The 17,980-nt window shown below is 40.7% G+C and overlaps 1 protein-coding gene across 7 annotated transcripts in view; it reads right to left on the reverse strand.

Annotated features, from left to right (window-relative positions):
• The window catches only part of RABGAP1L (RAB GTPase activating protein 1 like), a 414,231-nt gene that overhangs the window by 92,910 nt on the left and 303,341 nt on the right, over positions 1-17,980 (reverse strand). For 6 of the 7 annotated variants that reach the window (XM_075936918.1, XM_075936919.1, XM_075936921.1 and 3 more), the window contains one exon: positions 6,033-6,161. In XM_075936918.1, coding sequence (XP_075793033.1) covers positions 6,033-6,161 — 129 coding nt within the window. Of the gene's footprint in view, positions 1-6,032; positions 6,162-12,932; positions 13,317-17,980 lie in introns of those variants that run through there. The other variant, XM_006139347.4, reaches the window with a different exon arrangement.

The following is a 17,980-nucleotide window of genomic DNA, read 5'->3' on the forward strand; positions in this document are numbered from 1 at the left end:
ACTGCTCCGAGTTCCAGTCCAGAGACCATACACTTAGCAGGCATGGTCTACTTGTTCTCGGGCCCTGTTTTGCCTGGTCTCCTGACCCACCGCTGGGTTTACTGGCCTGAGTTTCCTCCACTTGCAGTGGCTACTCCCCACACTGGGCTTCTTGCCAGATTCTGTAATCCAGGATGGGATCCCAGGCTTCACTGTCCCACAGCACACTCGTTGGCCCTCGCTAACACTATTTTCTCTAGCAAGTGACTATAGAGGTTTTTCCTACTGCCCCCTCTTTCTCTCACCATGCAGACTTTACTCCTCACAGAAACAGGAGTACTGGCCACCAACCAGGGCACCTTCTTAGTTCCATTTAGTGGATCTTTACTAAACCTGCTAAATCAAACTCCATAACAACATCAATCTTCCTCGGACTGAAGACACGGCTTCAGACTGTAGATGGTAGAATCTCTTCTACAAGCTGCTGCTGGTCTTGGAACCTCTTCTTGATATTCAACACTGGCTCTGTATCAGACTCTAGGACCTGAGCCACTTGCTGAGCAGACTCTACTCTCCTGGGTGAAGGAAGTGAGTATGCATGGTGTGTGAAATACCTGGAAGCTGGTGGAACCCTCAGGGTCCAAAACAGCCACAGATACAGGACAGGGCCCCACTATCGTGATCACATTCCCAAAGCAGGTCCTACTGAAAAGTCACAATGGTAGGCCAACAAAGAAGATCTTTGGCGAAACCAGTGAGTCCAGCTTCAGGGCTGTGAGATGGAAGAGCTGATCTCCAATCCAATGACGAACATTTCCCCTCTTCTGACCATAGTGGGGCTGATCCAGTCAGTGTGATGACTGGTGCTGAGAACCTGGTGATGGAGGAAGCCACCATAACTGCAGGCTTTTCCTTGGATGGTACCAAGGTCCCATCTGTCCTGGAAGCAGGCACCTTTGATACCAGATGTTGAATCAAGGGTGGATGGGGCATCAGTGCTAAGGAATTAGATTCCTGTAAGGAAGGAGACACCAGCACCAAAAAGCAGAGCAGATTTATTGCTGCCACAACTGTCTCCGGGGTAGTCAGCCAAGAGGGTCTCTTGTTGTGGGGCTGAAGAAATTGATGTTGCTGCTTCCGGCATCAGATTCAACATTGTTCCATGTGGCACCAGAGCTAACTGAGCCAAATTAGACACTGTTTTGGAGGAAGAATGCTTAGTCTTCAGGTGCACCATACTCATCTCTTTAACAGACTTAGACAGCCGAGACCTTCCCCCTGTTGGGGCCTCACTGGAAGTTTTGTATTTCTTCCTTGGTACAGAGGTGCTGAGATTCTGCGAAAGCTGGAGGCAAGTCTCTCACTGAAGCTGCTGCACTTGGCACCGGGTCAGACCAGGACAGCTCCAATATTGGCCTGAGCACCACCTCCATCAGCAGGAATTTCAGCCCAGCCTTCCTGTCCTCCTTCGCTGTAGGCTCGAACGCTGAAAATATGGCATCAGCCCTTAAAGTGTGCTTTCCCCAACTGCTATTGTGCAGGTCGCTCACTGGCACTGTCCTGGAGCAAGAAGTGCATGTCACAACAAAGCTGAAACTATTTTTCTTTTTTGTTTAAGTACATCTAAAACTTACTAACTATATACTGAAGACTAGATCAACTCTCTATATACAGGATATTTACAAAGACAGAGAGAGACTGCATTGAACAGAGTTCCAGTGATGGTCACGGGTGCTAAAGATGAACTGAGGGGGGGCTACAGAAATGTACAACAGCAGGGGAGCTCAAGCTTCCCAAAAAGTACTGCTAAGAGAAAGTTTGACAACCCTACACTGGGCACACCAGCCACAAGAGTGGTAGGCATCTGTGTAATCTCCCGAAGAAGAAATTAACGATAAGATAGTGAAGTTCAGCTGAAACATTTTCACTGGGCTTGGCGGATCCTAGGTTTTCTATAACAGGACTGCCAGATCTCCTCCCACCTCTCTTATGTCTGAGCAAACTAATGAGACACATGTTCCAGTGAGTCAGTAAAACCCACTTAAAATTCCTTCTTCTCAGGAAAGATTCCTTCTAACAGGGTTGGGGTATTTCACACACACACTGCCAGCCTGTGACACTAAATCTAAATTGACATTTTTCTTTTAATTTAATTCCATTTCCCTCCCATTTGCTTCTGCGATTGATGAACTCAGCATCATTCTTAACCTTGAGTTGTCCTTCCCCTCCATCCAACACTACCTATTGCAGGGCTACTCAACATGAGGCCTGTGGCTCATTTGCGGCCCGTGGTGCGGTGTGGGTTTACGGTGTGGTTCGGGTTGATATGTGTTTTAGTAGTTAAATTCCTGGACTGCCATTTCTCATTAAAAGTGCTGTCATATGGGTGGAAATCGGGTAAACATTGCATTTGATTAGTATCAGTAGAACTGAATTAAATGGGACCAGTGTGTTGTGTAGTCTTGCCTTAATCTTTGTATTCATGCCATCAGTGTGAAAGAAGCTATTTGCATATATATGCAACCACTCTAAAGTTGTGGCCCTTGGCATGTGCTGTGAGTATCATTGTGGCCCCCTGGACTTCCAAAGTTAAGTAGCCCTGCCCTATCGGATGTGCATATCCCTGCAGCATAGCACATGGAGGACAGTGCCTTGATTCCACCTCTTCTGAATTTAGTTGTGCCTATATCTTGCCCTGCTACCGTCAATACGGGCAGAATTCTGTTTCCTGCCTTTTCATCCATATAAATAACTGGGTCTGCATCACACCCTCAAACTTCTCAGCTGACTTCCAATTCACTTTGGGACTTAGTTCCGGATTCCGTTCCCTGTTTAAAAAGATGCCATGCTCTTGCCACTTTTCAGACTTGATTTCTTTCTCACTTGCTAAAATAGTATTGGTTTCCCTTTCTCCACACAACATGGCTACCTTTCATTAAAGAACACACTTTTTGCAATCCTTGCTATCTAGAAGATCCATTTAGTCTGCTTCATTTGATCTCATTCACCTTTTCACAGGTCATGTCTGCTTTCCCTGGCTTATCCCTTCTAATTTCTCTCTCCCTCCATTATCAGTCTTCTGGCAGACTGCTTTCATCTATTCACTGCACACCATTATTTCTTGTAATGTATACCACAATATTATCTTGTACTAATTAATGCTGTGAATCATTTAAAGATACAAATTGCTATCCCAGCAGATATAAAAGATGTTCTTATACAGAAAATAAAACTGCACTCTATTGATATAGATTTTTAAAAACTAGGATTGACTATTCTAAGAAAATTAATTTGAAAACATATTGCACTGTGTTGTTGTTGTTTTTTTTGTAATTTCTATTTGCTTAAGACTTGCATCTATGTGATGCAAACTTTGTAACAATTTTTAACCTCAAAATAGTTTAATAGCTTTGGCTGCATACCAACAAATAGGTACTCAGCTAGAAAAACTGCAGGAGCACAAAAACAACAAATGACAAAACTTTTAATGCAAAATCATTGAAAAGAATAATGAACTAGTTGGAAGTAAAAATGACACAGCATGACTATGAACGTAATGAGAATTCCATACTCTGCATAGATTTAGTTTACCAAAAAGAGTGAAAGCCATTCTAAGTTTGAAACAAATACGCCTCTTATTAAGGATATGTAGCTAAAATCACAGGACCCATCATATTGGTTGTAATAATAACAAAACTCTGACACTGTAAATTAATATAATCTTTAATCTGTTTAACCAGTTAACCAATTAAATGGGATTTTACATTCCTTATTCAAACCAGGATTTGAATCGTGGTCTGACTGAATTCAGGTATGTCAAAGCTGAAGCTTAACTTTTGAAGCCTTTCCCTCCCATACTTTCATCTCTGAAGAGAAGGAGTCCAAGTCCTGACTTAGGTCACAGGTAAAAGGGATTTTAGTCTTAACCTTATCTTCATTTCATAAACCTTGTCGCTGAAGAGCACATAATTGTCAACCAATCTGACACAGAAATGGTTACCTACCTTTTTGTAATTACTGCTCTTCAAGATACATTGTACATGTCCAGGCCCAGTGCATGTGAGAATCTCACCAAGAATGTGAGAATCTTATGGTGGTTCTGGTGGGTCATCAGATGGAAGTAAGCATCTTTTTAGCTGAGGTCAGCATACCAGTCCCCTCGCTCCAAGGAATAATGGAAGTTAGAGTAACCAGGCACATTTTTATTTTCTTCACAAACTTACTTAACTATCTTAGATTTATCTGCAAGGCCACCTTTGCTTTCAGACTAAAAAAATAGTGGATTAAAACCCCCTCTCTGGGAGGAGAAGAGTAACTTCCTCCCCATTTTGAAGAAGAGATTGGACCTCCGGAAGAAAATGATCTTGTGAGTGGTCCCCGAAAAAAGAAAGAGAAGGGGGTTGGGAAGAAGGAAAAGAAAAACTGGTGGGCGAATCCTAAATCCATCATGCTCAAGACACACTGAGATAATGTGGGACAAAGCACTTACGAAGTGGGGTAAACACTGGCCAAATGGGGTCAGGTGTAGGAGCTGTAGGAGCAGATGGCACTCTGGGGACAGGTCCATCCTTGGCCAACATGACAAAACACTTGTTTGGACTAAGCACTAGATTGGGAGAAGATGAGTCCGCAGAAGAGAGTGGCAGTGGTCACCGTTCGTAATTTCTAGAATTGAGATAAAGCCTGGAAAACCTGTGGTCTGCTGAGGGCAGAACTACTTCCTTTTCATCACTGTCATGTAACTTCCAAGCAACTTCAAAGTCTCAAATCCTTCTAGCCACTGGCTTGCCATTGACCATCAGCACATTTAAGTCTTGCCTCCAGCCATCTCGTAACCAGTGTACCCTGTAAGATGAGTGCTTGGGGCAGCCACCAAAGAGAGGTTCACCTGAGCTCCTTCATAGGTTCTGCTGAAAAAAAAAATCTCTGGCAAACATTCTCTGGGTGCACTCACCTAGAGTGGAATGGCATGTGATTGAAGACTGCCAGTCTTCAATCAAATGCAGAAATACATTGGGTTAGCAGTGCCGTTCCAGATGAAGGCTGAGGTACACTGGCAGCACAGTATGGAGAAAAAAATGCACAGCATTTGCCTTCTGTAGGCTAGATTCATCTGGTGCTGCAACTTTCTCACTTGCATGAGCTAAGTACTAGTCGACTTGCAAAGTATTAATCTAATAAAGTATTAAACTAGAAAAACATAAATAAATTAGTTCTTAATCATGCACTGTGATTAAATAAAAGCTTTATTTTCTATTTTTCTCCCCCAGTGGGAAGATCACCGTTCTGCTGATACCCTCTTAGCCTATTTTGCTGAGCATTACTTATACAATTCCAAATTAACAGAAAAGCCTCAAGACTTGAGTTAAGAGCACCCCTCTGTGATTAGGACCAACATTTGATACCAAATGGTTAAGCGCTCTACCTCTATAATCGTTTCAACAGAAAAATGCCAGATGAAAGAGGAGACACCTCGCCTCTATATCCTCCTGCATTTTGCCCACATAAAGTAATTATTTCCCCTAGCAAAGACTTATGGAAGAACTGTGAGAATTTCCCCACGTTACCCATCGTTCAGTACCAGAATGGTACTCTACCACAGAGCTCCTAAGAAGCCCTTTGTTGCAAATAAGGTTTTGGATAGGGTACCAATTGGATAGAGGACCACTGTCTTGGTAAGAATAAACTTGAAGAGATTGTATTATTCTCTGAATTATTTACATTACAAAACAATACTTAGGAGATGAATAGCCCCGAAGAGTAGACACTTGGTAACCAAAACTGACAAATGGGGATGTGTGCTTCTGACAATACCATCCAGCTTTTTAGTCCTTTCTCTATTTACAAATTAACTAATTTAAAAAATCTCTACTTTTACTTTCCAACTATAAATCCATTTTTCTATTCTAATTAGTTGCTCTATTCAAAGAAGATTGAGAAATTACCTTGTTAAATATAGAAAGAGTAAGAATTTCACGTCTACTTCCATGTTCTGCTACCTCTTTCTCTGCATGTACTTTGGCTGACTTAGAGATAGTGTCGATCATTCTTACCTTAATGTTGCAGGCCTGTTCCATCAGTCTTCTAGCATTCTCTTCTGCTCTGTACCTCTTTGGCAGTTGAACTCTGAAGAATTTTAAAGCTCCTTCAAAATCTGCCTGTAAAAGGTCCTCTTTTGAGGTCTGCAATGAAATACAGACAAGGACTATTATAAACACAGAGAACATCCATACTTGCTTTATCACTGGATTTATCATCTGCTAAATTTATTCCAAACAACCAGTGCTCACAATAGCTCAAAAACCATTCTCTAGGACAACAGTTCTCTAACCTACACCTCCATAAGATGAAATAAAAGTCAAGCACACATCCAGAAAAAACCCAGGCAAAGTAGAATGATAAGAGGCCTTTAACAAACTGGTGTACTTTTTTGTGTATCTGGAGATTGAGAGAGTGACTACAACAAAGCATGTCAAGATGGAACTCAGGGACAGAAAAAGGAGGAGAATTATGGTGTTTTTGAGATGGTTTGCGCATCTTAGATTGTTGCTGATTTTTGTAACGCCCGACTAGAAAGATACTGTATATAGCTACAGAGATGATCAGAAGGGCTGTGTCTACACTGGGCCACTTATTCCGGAAAATCAGCCGCTTTTCCGGAATAAGCTGCGAGCTGTCTACACTGGCCCTTGAATTTCCGGAAAAGCAACGACGCTCTACTGTACAAAATCAGCCACTATTCCGGAAAAACTATTCTGCTCCCGCTCGGGCATAAGTCCTTATTCCGGAACACTGTTCCGGAAAAGGGCCAGTGTAGACAGCCCAGTAGTCTTTTCCGGAAAAAAGCCCCGATCACGAAAATGGCGAAAAGGGGCTTTTCCGGAAAAGCATCCTGCCAATGTAGACGCTCCTTTTCCGGAAAAACTGAAAACGGAATAGTATTCCGTTTTAAGCAGTTCCGGAAATTCATGCCAGTGTAGACACAGCCAAGAAGTAAAAGTGCTTCTAAGATAAAAAAGGTATCATCAAATAATTAATGTGACACTAAATTCATATGTAGAAATGTGCCAGAAAAAGCATTATAGCCCACCTCTATAGTTTTCAATTTAATGGCTATCACAATGGTATTGAGCCACAACCATAGCCAACCCTTGGAAAAGGGAGGAGATGAAGACTCAACAGAAATCCAGAAGTGCTGCTGACAAGGTAATATGAACTACAGGATGGAAAAGACACGTTCATCCTTACATTTATTAAGTTCTACATTTTATGCCTTTACAAATACCTCACTTTTAAAAATTTATTAAACATTCAGGATGTGTATGTTCAGACAAGCTATGTAAGCTGAGAGTCCAAAATGTGGGTTTCAAGAGTATTTAAAAAGTAATCATTAATAAAAAGGCAAAGAAATAAAAAAACCCAACAATATCATAGAGGTTAGTATTTATTTCTTCTACTCACACCTTAATAAAAAATGTGGATAAAATTTAATAAGGTTAACTGCAGCATTTGAGAGAATAGAAAGGACCATAGCTAACATTTTCAAGTGTGAAGACCCAGCTCCCATGTGTACAAGTGCACTATGTTTGCACACAGGTGAGGGCTGCACATATGCAATGCGTATGTGTGTGCACAAATCCCCAAAGTGAACAACTCCATTTCTCAAATGTAGCCTCACCAGTGGAATATATGCCTTAGTCATATGCAAGTGATTGGGCTCAATACAGGCATAACTGGATCAAGTTCTATAGCCTGTACTATGTAGGAGATCAGACTAGATGTTCTAATGATCCCTCTTCTGGCCTTAAAATCTGTGAAAATCTAATTGGAGAAAATGATCCTGATCCTTTCATATATGGAAGAGCGCTATATGCCTTGTGAACCTGGATATTCTTATTGTAGGACTGGCTCATTTACATATTAATAATTAAACCTAATTTTAAAAAACACACAAATATTTTCAGAAATGTCTTAAATTATATTTCAATAACAAAGCTGCATGCACTAAAATCATGTACCAGAAACAGCAGAGCATAGGACGTGACCCAAAGTTAGCCACATACAATAGCCCTCTTGAAAGTGCAGAAGCAGCTGGGTCCAATACAGATGGAAGGAGGGATCCAAAAGGAACACTCTAGTTAAGTTTAACACGGTTTTTAAATGATACTCAAGATTGTGCAGGTGTTTACATTTTTCTTCCTTTTTGTATGGGAAACCATTTTTCATAGTGAGAGCATACAGTGCACAAATCAGAAAAAAAAACTTTAAAATTACTTAAAATTGTGTATCTAATTTGTTCAAGTGGCAGGAAGAAACAGGGGGCTTTTTCATGGTCCACTAATCTCTTGAGTAGCTGAGCACATGAAGGGTGGCATCTGAAGAAAGCCACTTGAATACTGACAGTCTTCCCAGTCACTGACCTGTATTTATTTCCCATTTGGGGAAATGACATGGAGAAGGTTCTGGTAGTAGAACTGAGACCATTTTTGGAGCCTTGGATTTCTTGAGTCAGGCTTTAGGTCCATGTATGTGATATAAGTTATACAGGGTGAGTTGACTAACGATCTCCTCCAAATGACAGAAGATTAAATTTCCCTGCTGATTCTTTTGGATGTGTTGGCAAACTTTGTAAGGTACAGCTGACAGGTTCATGACCCCTTAAGGAGCAGCTGGAGTAGCTTGAATAGCACTGATCCTTTTTGTGTGTTATTCCAGAGAGCACGTGTTCTGTTGCAAACACTCTCTTGTAGGGTTCCACAGGGATCTATTTGGTTACTCATCTGTTCATAGTATATGAGGCCACTGGGATCATTAGTGAAGGAACATGAGAACATTAGGTGACTTTTTGGTTTGAATTGGCCTTGGTTAATCTGTTCACTTTTGCTGTCTGTATTCTATTTGTACTTTTTAACTAATATATTGCGCCCACAGCTCCATACAGGTGCCCTCTAAATCTGTTATATCAACTCAATTAAATACACATTACAACTGTCCCAGTATGTCTTTATACGGTGCAGGAATAGCAAAGAAGAGAAAGCACTATTTGAAAACAGGCACCAAAGTATCAATCTTCAAATATACATACAATATGATGGGAACTAATTTAGCTATAACTACTCAAGAGAGAGATCTTGGAGTCATTGTGGATAATTCCCTGAAAACATCCACTCAATGTGCAGCAGCAGTCAAAAAAGCAAACAGCATGTTAGGAATCATTAAAAAAGGGATAGAGAATAAGACAGAGACTTATTGCCTCTATATAAAACCATGGTACATCCACATCTTGAACACTGCGTACAGATGTGGTCGCCTCATCTCAAAAAAGATATACTGGCATTGAAAAAGGTTCCGAAAAGGGCAACAAAAATGATTAGGGGGTTTGGAATAGGTCCCATATGAAGACACATTAAAAATACTGGGACTTTTCAGTTTAGAAAAGAGGAGACTAAGGAGGGATATGATAGAGATCTATAAAATCATGACTGGTGTGGAAAAAGTGAATAAGGAAAAGTTATTTACTTGTTCACATAATGTAAGAAATGAGAGTCACCCAATGAAATTAATAGGCAGCAGGCTTAAAACAAAGAAAAAGAAGTTTTTCTTCCATTTTTTGACTTTTTGAGATTGTAACATAGCAACCTTAATGATGGATCAAGGAAGAATTGTGGCGCCATTCAGCATGCAATTATCTGTTAACTTCTTGCTCTGAGGTCAATCCACTTGTTCTGCAGTCAACTCACCTCCTTTTACCAAAAAAGTTTGTAAGCTTGTTAAACCATCAAGTCCAGCTGAATTCCCTATTTTTAAGGACACAACTAAATACTTCATAAGCAACTCTCAAATAGTTGTTTTTATTAAACTCATTTTTCTTTCAAGCCAAACAAAAATACTAGAGATCAAAGATCTCCATTGCCATAATAAGTTGAAGTTTCAAACTTCAGCCTATTTCATCATAACTGTGTCTTTTAAAGAGTGGGTAAATTTGTTTCTTTGTTTTTTTTATGGATAAAGGTCTGTTTTTGGAGATATGTAAAAGCCCTTCAAAGGATTTTGCTGAAATGCAGAAAAAGCACTTTGCACTGAAAAGGTACAGTTTTGGAAAATCATAAGCATGAAACAGGAGAAGAGAAAGACCACTGCTTTGAAATTATGGGCAGTATAACATAAGCACCTTGATTACTTTTTTCTGCGAGTGCACAATTGTCACAATGAAGTTCCTCAAAATAGTTAAGAATGTGCAAATTGGAAAATCAACTAGGAGTCCTGTGGCACCTTAAAGACTAACATTTATTTGGGAATAAACTTGTGTGTGTGAAAACCACTTTTGCAGATGCATGCAAAGTGGAAAATGGAACTCTGACTTGTTTTTTTTCCTTAAACGTAATTGCTCTGTCCTGCTTTGTAGAAATTTCCAGCCTACTTCAGTAATGTCAATATCAACGATGACTCTAATTGTCACCTAGGAAGTGACAAGGCATATGAGATTTAGGGTCATTCACACTGTGCTCTCTGCACTTGATTCTTCACTGTCTTGTATCTTGTATAATCCTTTGCTCCTGTCTGTACACAGTGTAAAACACCAAATCAAACTGGTAGCATTTTACACCCTCTTTGACAAGAAATCAATGTCTTTCCATAGTGCGTGGCAGCAGAGAATCAGACCCCATTCTCCCTAATTCATTACTAAGTTCCCTACTATTATAGCTGTTTTTTATGCAAAATATTCTTATCCTATGCAGTTTCGTCATTTGTAGAATGAGGATAATAATATTTGCCTTTTTCTGGAAGATGCATTATTATTATTACTGATCTTGCACAGTATAAATGTACTCTACTAAGACAAATAGGTCAGACGATGTTTGTTTCCTATTTACCCTCTCACATATTCTAAATCTGGAAATCTAAAATCAAGGATTATCTACTTATTTTTTTAAAGCTTTGAATCCATTCCTTTTGCATTGGTAGCACAAAGTCCGCAGTGCTGTATGTGACCTGATTCCCCATCATGCTGCCCTATAAGTATTAGCTATGGTCCCACTCCAACAAGATAAAATTGAACTACCGTACTTTCTACTGGTGTAGTGAGTAAACTCTTTGAAAACCAAGGCCTTGTCCATGTTAGAAAATGATCTGTCAGTATATTCTTCTAGTGCATATGCAATTTATACTGGCAAAAGAGCATTTGCAAGTATAGCTTACACTGTTTTCTGGAAGAAAACAAATATATAAATGTCTTTAAAAAAGAATCATAATGCTAGACAACAATACCAGCAAAAGTGTTAGTGTAGACCTGGCCTAAGTCTAACACGCAATGGACTGACATCCACAAGTGCACTGATAATAACTCTATAATTGAACACTCTCAAAATCTCTCCAGTGCAGCTGTGTGTACATACAGACTTCCAAAAGGCACTGTAAGTCAAATATACAAAAGAATCACAAAAATGTATAGGCCCAAACACAAAATTAAAGACTAGACACACTCAATCTAACCATGGTGATAATAAAGGGAAATCCAAAACGAAAATAATGCCGTTTCAACTACCTTTCAACAAGTATACTTGACACAGATGGGTAAGTAGAATTGTATAAGGCTGATGTAATTGCTGCAGATATTTTTCACATAACTCCTTAATGGAATACATTCTGCATGCAGCCCAGAATTTGGGCGCATTAGGAGTGTTCCAGGGGAAAGCTTGTATAATGCTGATAGTTTGATTGATTCAAACCTATTATCATCTTTTGTCTATGATGAGCACTAAATCCATTCTCTCACCAAATTATGTTCTTCAAATTTGTCATCACTTTTCAAATAATTGAAACTACTTGGGGTTTGATCTAATGTCTCACAATGCAGATGAAAGAGTATCTTGGCAAACTTTGTATGCCTCAAACATCTTATAAGGAATGGATTGTCACTTATTTGGGTCTACTGGAGAACATAGAGATCAAGAAAAGGTTTGTAAAAACTGTAAAAAAAAAAACAAGTTTAGGTCATTCTAGGAACAGTACAGGATTAGTTAGAACAGAAGAGGATTAGTAAAGAAATCATCTAGAAAACCAATTCCCTGTTATAAAACTGTCTGGGTTCAGTTAAAGAACTCTTCCCAGCACACAATAACAAGATTAGTTAGAATACTTCTGTTCAGCTATGAAACACTGATATTAGATAACTGCTTTGCTACTACAGAACTGTAGCCTGGGTTAGTCACAGACTCATGGAAGCAAACTGATAGGACTGGCTACTGATTTTCAGAGTCTTTACCTAAAATGATTGTGTAGGTTTGGCTTTGTTCTTGTGCTCCTGTACAAATGATAACCAGATCAGACGTGTCTGTATCATAACAAGCCATACTAGCTTCAGGCCATTTCACAGACACACAGCTCAGGTGCTCCAGCAGATAAGAGCATCTTTAACCATTTCCTTCTCAGAGATAATTTAGACATTTTACACCTTGCCAGCTGGATTTTTACAATCAAGCACAGAAATGTTGGAAGTAAGCAAACATACAGTGTTACTGCTTCAAATTATGGATGAAATTGTCTGCATGTCTGAAATTAACCTTTGGCATCAACCGCTAATAATTCCGAACGCTAAACACCAATGCATTCCACATTAGTATTTGGGAACGAGTAGCACAACTGCACTAACAATCACCATGAAATAAAGCACAAAAACATTCACACCTCTCTAATGCAGCCCCAACTATTACACCCCTCACCCCAGTTAAGGAGTGGCACTGATGTGATCAGAAGGGAATATCCATCCAGTCTTCCTTGGCTAGAACGACAGGAAGCAGGATTCTGTGCTGCTTAGGTAGCTGGGTAAAGCAGGGAAAAAATGGGGGAATCCTCATGTATCTCAAGAGCGCAGAGGATCTTCGGAGGCAGAGGGAGGGGAAAGGAGGATGGCAGATAAGCTATGAATTAATTTCAAGAAAATGTGATCTCACCGCGAGCAGCCGAGGCACAAACAGGCGATGCCCCATCCCCAGAAGTTCCAGCACACGACATGCATACTCATTTACCAGCTTGCTCCTCTCGTCATGCATGTCCTGTGACTTTTTGACGGGTGGTGGGAGCTTGGCAGCTGGGGTTGTGTACGGTACCCCTTCTTCCATGAGCAATAAGCAGTAAGTATCCAGAATGAGAAGCACCGTCTCTTGGTCACAATTTGAAAAACTGCAGTATTATAAGAGATAGCCTCAGGTCTCCCAAATAGATTCACACTTCCGCCTGCAGCAATGTTAGCTAATGTCTAGAAAGAGCAAAGCATCTTGCTATGAATCAAAGAAGAATATGATCCACCGTGCTGGCTTAGCAGGAATCCAAAGTAGATTAAAAAAAAAACCACCAAAGGACACACGCATCTAAATATATCTGAAAAAGCAGGAAAATGGCAGAGAATGTGAGCAGGAAAGCTCTGATGGAGAAAGCAAAGGACAGCTAGCAGGGCCCAGTGCATCTGTGAATGTGAGTGTGAGCAGACAGGAGCAGCAATAAGAGCAATAAAACCAGGGCAGTTATGAAGCTGCAAAGAGAAAAGGATGAGCTCATTGCAATCCCTGATTCGTGACAATCGCGTGGCTGCTGCTGCCGCCTCTTGCTGTGAATCAGTAATAAGGGGTAGGAAAGGAGGGGGAGGGGAGAGAAGGAGGTAGGTGAATGAGCATGCAGAGTGTGTCTCGGGGGAGAATGCTGTAATAAGAAGCCAATAGTGAGCTGCTGAACCAATAAGCTCCCCCTCCCAGTCTACCTTAGATCAATGTTAGTCAGACAGTTTCTGCTCTTGAATCCTGAACTCACAGATACAGGAATTACATTCTCTTGCCATTTGATGATGCTCAGAAGAAATCAGACTGCCAACTAATACACACACACACATCTTATCCATGTCTGCTTTCAAAACACACAGATTCAAGGCTGCGCACATATATGTGGGCAGGGCAAAACACTCCAGTCCCTTCTGGATTATTGCACGGAACAGCAAGAGATGCCAGCACGCACTGATGGACTACTGATAGAGACAGCACAGCACTAGGATTCTGAGAAGCTGGAATGGCACAGCCTCTGTTTGTGCAGGAGGCCTTACAGTTTCAGGTAGTATGATTTCAGGAGGCATTTCTGAACATGGAGAAAATTTGCACTGATGGAACAGAATTTCTACAAACATATAAAATATGACACAAAAGAACTGCAAATCTGTGGAGAGAAATGCTATGATGTTATATACACACACAGAGGTACCTCTATACCAGGTTCTGCTTCAGCTCATTAGGAGTGTGCTTAAGAAAGCATGAATTTGTGAGCCTGTGTTTTTAAATCATTCAATTAGAAAATGTACTATACAACCGAGCATATCTTTGGAACAATTCACACACTAGACTGAAAACTAAAATAATACCCCGGCCTAAGCAGACAGTGCAATTCTGTATCTATTTTATAGAAAGATGGCAATTTTAGATCTTTTCTAACTCTACAAATAGATCCTTGAAAATTATACAAGGCGCTGTATTTGTGCAAATACAGATGAATGTGCAAAAAGCATTTGTCTCTGGGCTTCCTATATTCAGTACAACCACCTTCAGCAGAGCTACTAGCCAAAACATTATTAAAAAGTGAAATTCCACAACACTGGGCCACCAAATCAAAATCAGAATCAGAATGCTCTCATATGTGTAGTCTAAGTGTGAAGAAGATTTGACTTATTAAGACAAGTCTGGATAAACTGCAACAGAAATGAGAAATACTAAAGTGAAGTTGATGCAATTCAGGCTAATATTCCTTCTATACAGAACTCCATTCGAACATGAACACATTTTCTTGGACTGACAAATAACTTTATGGGAAAGGTATCAGCAAAATAACATTATCTTCATTTGTCATCTTGGTTCACTGGGACAGATGAAGTGCATGGGAAAATAGCTGGAGCAGCAGCAGCTATGAGCTAACTATGGCTGACTGTCCAACATTCATCGACTCATCCACAGCACTTACAGATTTGCTCTGGTAGTGGATAGCCTATTCAACCCAAGCAAACTTCCCTTGGCAGTTGATGTGAGTACATCATACTACAAGGAAATATTTCACACAGCACATCATTCGTGTTTGGACTGGGCTATTTTGAGAACAGAATTTTAGAGGCATGGAGGCTTGCTCATTTCTGACATAGTTAACGTTAGTGATGCCCAATGAGGCTTGGGATGTACAGGGAGTACTTTGATCTACCCCTTGCATCTGGCGTGTGGAGGCTGGTTGGAAAATAGCTAGTCCATGATTGGTAGATTTTCCTAGCACTCTTAGGCTATGTCTAGAGAGCAGCACTATTTTGGATACCAGAAGTATCCCGAAATAGCTATTCCACGTCTTTAAATGCGCCAGTTATTTCGAAATAGATTTAGAAATAACGGGCATGCTGTTCTGGCATCTGTGTAACCCTCACGAGGGTTAAGGAATGTTTCGGAATAGTGCTTTATTTTGAAATTTGGTGCTGTGTAGACAGAACCAAATTTCAAAATAAGCTATTTTGAAATTAGATTGAAATAAGATACCCCATTTACATAGCTCAAATTGCGTATCCCTATGGGTGCAGTGTAGATGCACCCCTAAAAAGTAATTGTGTATGTCCTTTGCACAAAAAATCTTTATTTGCAACAGGCAATCTGACCACCTGTGATCTTCCATTTGAGTTAAGATTACAGAGAAAACTGTGGTGAAAACTCTGATTTTATAGAATCCTGAGATCTTTGGTCCTTGTAGATCTGACTTCTGACCAGTTACGACATTCACAGTTTACTTAAATACTAATTAAGGACTAATGATGAGACATCCACATTAACAGATTTATTGACTGACTTTCCATGTTCATCATGAGGCAGTCCTGATTTGCTTAAGGCCCAAGCAGGAAAACATATGACTCCTTAGTAACATGGTTCCAATGAGTGCCATGTATCATTGTTTCAGTGCACTAAAGGTCTCGTGTGTCATTACCAAGATTCTTCTTACTTCTACACAATGAGGGAGAGGCCCATTGTGGGGGCTAGCGAGAAGCTATGCCTTAACTGGATTGGGAAAAAACTGAGGGGTTCCACTCAAGAAAACAAAACAACGTATGGGAGAGGAGATTCCAATTTTGGTTTTGCAATTTTTAAATATTTATATGAACATAATGAATGTGGAAGTGTGTCAATCTGTGAATAGATTCATGGATTCCAAGGCCAGAAGGGTCCCCCTGTACACTGCAGGCCATAGGACTTCACTGAAATAATTCCAGTTTGAAGAGGAGCAGATCTTTTAGTAAAACATCCAAACCTGGTTTAAAAATTGCCCATGATGAAGAATCCCCCATTCCTCTTAGTAAGTTGACCCAAGGGTTAATTCCCCTCACTTTTAAAAATTTATGCCTAATTTCCAGTCTGAACAACCCATCTTGACAGACTTTTGTTTGCTAGATTATAAAACCAGGATCATAATCAAAGGTTTCAAAATGACAGATTTACTTGAAAAACGTTTTTATAGGGGCAGCAATGAGAAGATACAGTTTCTCATTATGCCTCCTGGGAAATGATAAAGAACTTACAGAACTATCTAGAAGCAGAGAGGGTGGAGTGGCTGGTGAGAGAGGCCTGGTTAGTCAGTGGAATCAACAGGAGGCAGAACAATTCCATTCCGCATTTGTCAATTTTGGAAAGACCTGCCCTCTGATCCACAGACCTCGAGCTAATTTTAGTAGACTGTCAACTCAGCTATTGTGTTCTTTTATTTTTCTTATAGACAGTTTTTATTTTGGATAAACCTTGTTTCTTTTTATGTATGAAGAACAAATATGCTTGTGAAGTGAATACAAATATGTCTTTTCACTCTAGCAGGCAAAGAAATAATGAGATCCAACTGCTGGGAGCTAAAGCGAGGCAATTTCAGACTGAAAATAAGGTGTGATTTTTTAGCAGTGAGAATAATTAACCACTGCTCAGCTTCCCAAGGGATGCGGTGCATTCCTCATTCCTTGAAATGTTTAAATCAAGAGTGACAGTGTTGCTACAAAGAGGCATGCTCTAACACCAACTCACCTAACAAGTTATGGGTTTGATACAAGGGGTAGAGTCTAGGGCTTGTGATCTGGAAGGTGTGTGGGGGAGAGGGGGGGCTGCAGCCAGGGAAGGAAGCATCTGGGCTACACAGAACCTCTCCCTGCAGTCTCTAGTCTGTATCATGCCCTGGCACTATGGGCCTGGGTTTGTCACAAGTTAGCTCCTCCTTCCTTGGCTGCGGCCTCACAATCCTGCGTGCACCTGGGGCATTCCATGGGGAGCAGGAGTGCTGGCATGAGTGGAGTCCATGCCAGGGTGGAATGCAACCTGAAGAATGCAGGGAGAGGTACTGTATAATCCTATGGGAAAACCTCAGCATCTGGGCATCTGCCTGCAGCCTACCCTGGGGCCTAGGCTCTGCATGGTCCAGTACTTCCACGCAGCCCCACAAACCTGCCAGGAACTGGGGCTTTGCACAGCCAAGCTGTGAATACCCGCATGCCTGTTACCAGTATCCAGAGCAGTTAACATTGGAGCCCATTGTACAGTATCAGTTTCAGGCAGAATGGTTCTATTAACAGAAAGTTGTCATCAACTAGGACACTACTAAGCAGAACCTTTTGTAACTGGCACACGAATGAGAACCCGGACTACAGTGCTATTAGCAGGCAGGGAGAATTAACAATGGAAGATATGGCAACAATTATCTTAAGCCCTCCGATTGAGAGTGGACCTGCTATTTGGCTACAATCTGGTGGCCTATTAAACTCCCAGCTGCTGCAGACTTATAGCCCATGTGAGCAGGACATCTTATTTCCATCTCTTGTCAGGAAGTTCCAGCCCTCTCTCTCTGGTACAGACCATAGAACTGCCATTAGACTACTGCAACACGCTCTTTAAAGTGCCACCTCCACAATCCAGGCTGGTGCAACTGAAAGCAAAGCCTGCAAATTGAGCTGTTTGTCTTGCAG

This window comes from Pelodiscus sinensis, chromosome 9, assembly GCF_049634645.1.
Source record: "Pelodiscus sinensis isolate JC-2024 chromosome 9, ASM4963464v1, whole genome shotgun sequence".
Classification (NCBI taxonomy): Eukaryota; Metazoa; Chordata; order Testudines; family Trionychidae; genus Pelodiscus; species Pelodiscus sinensis.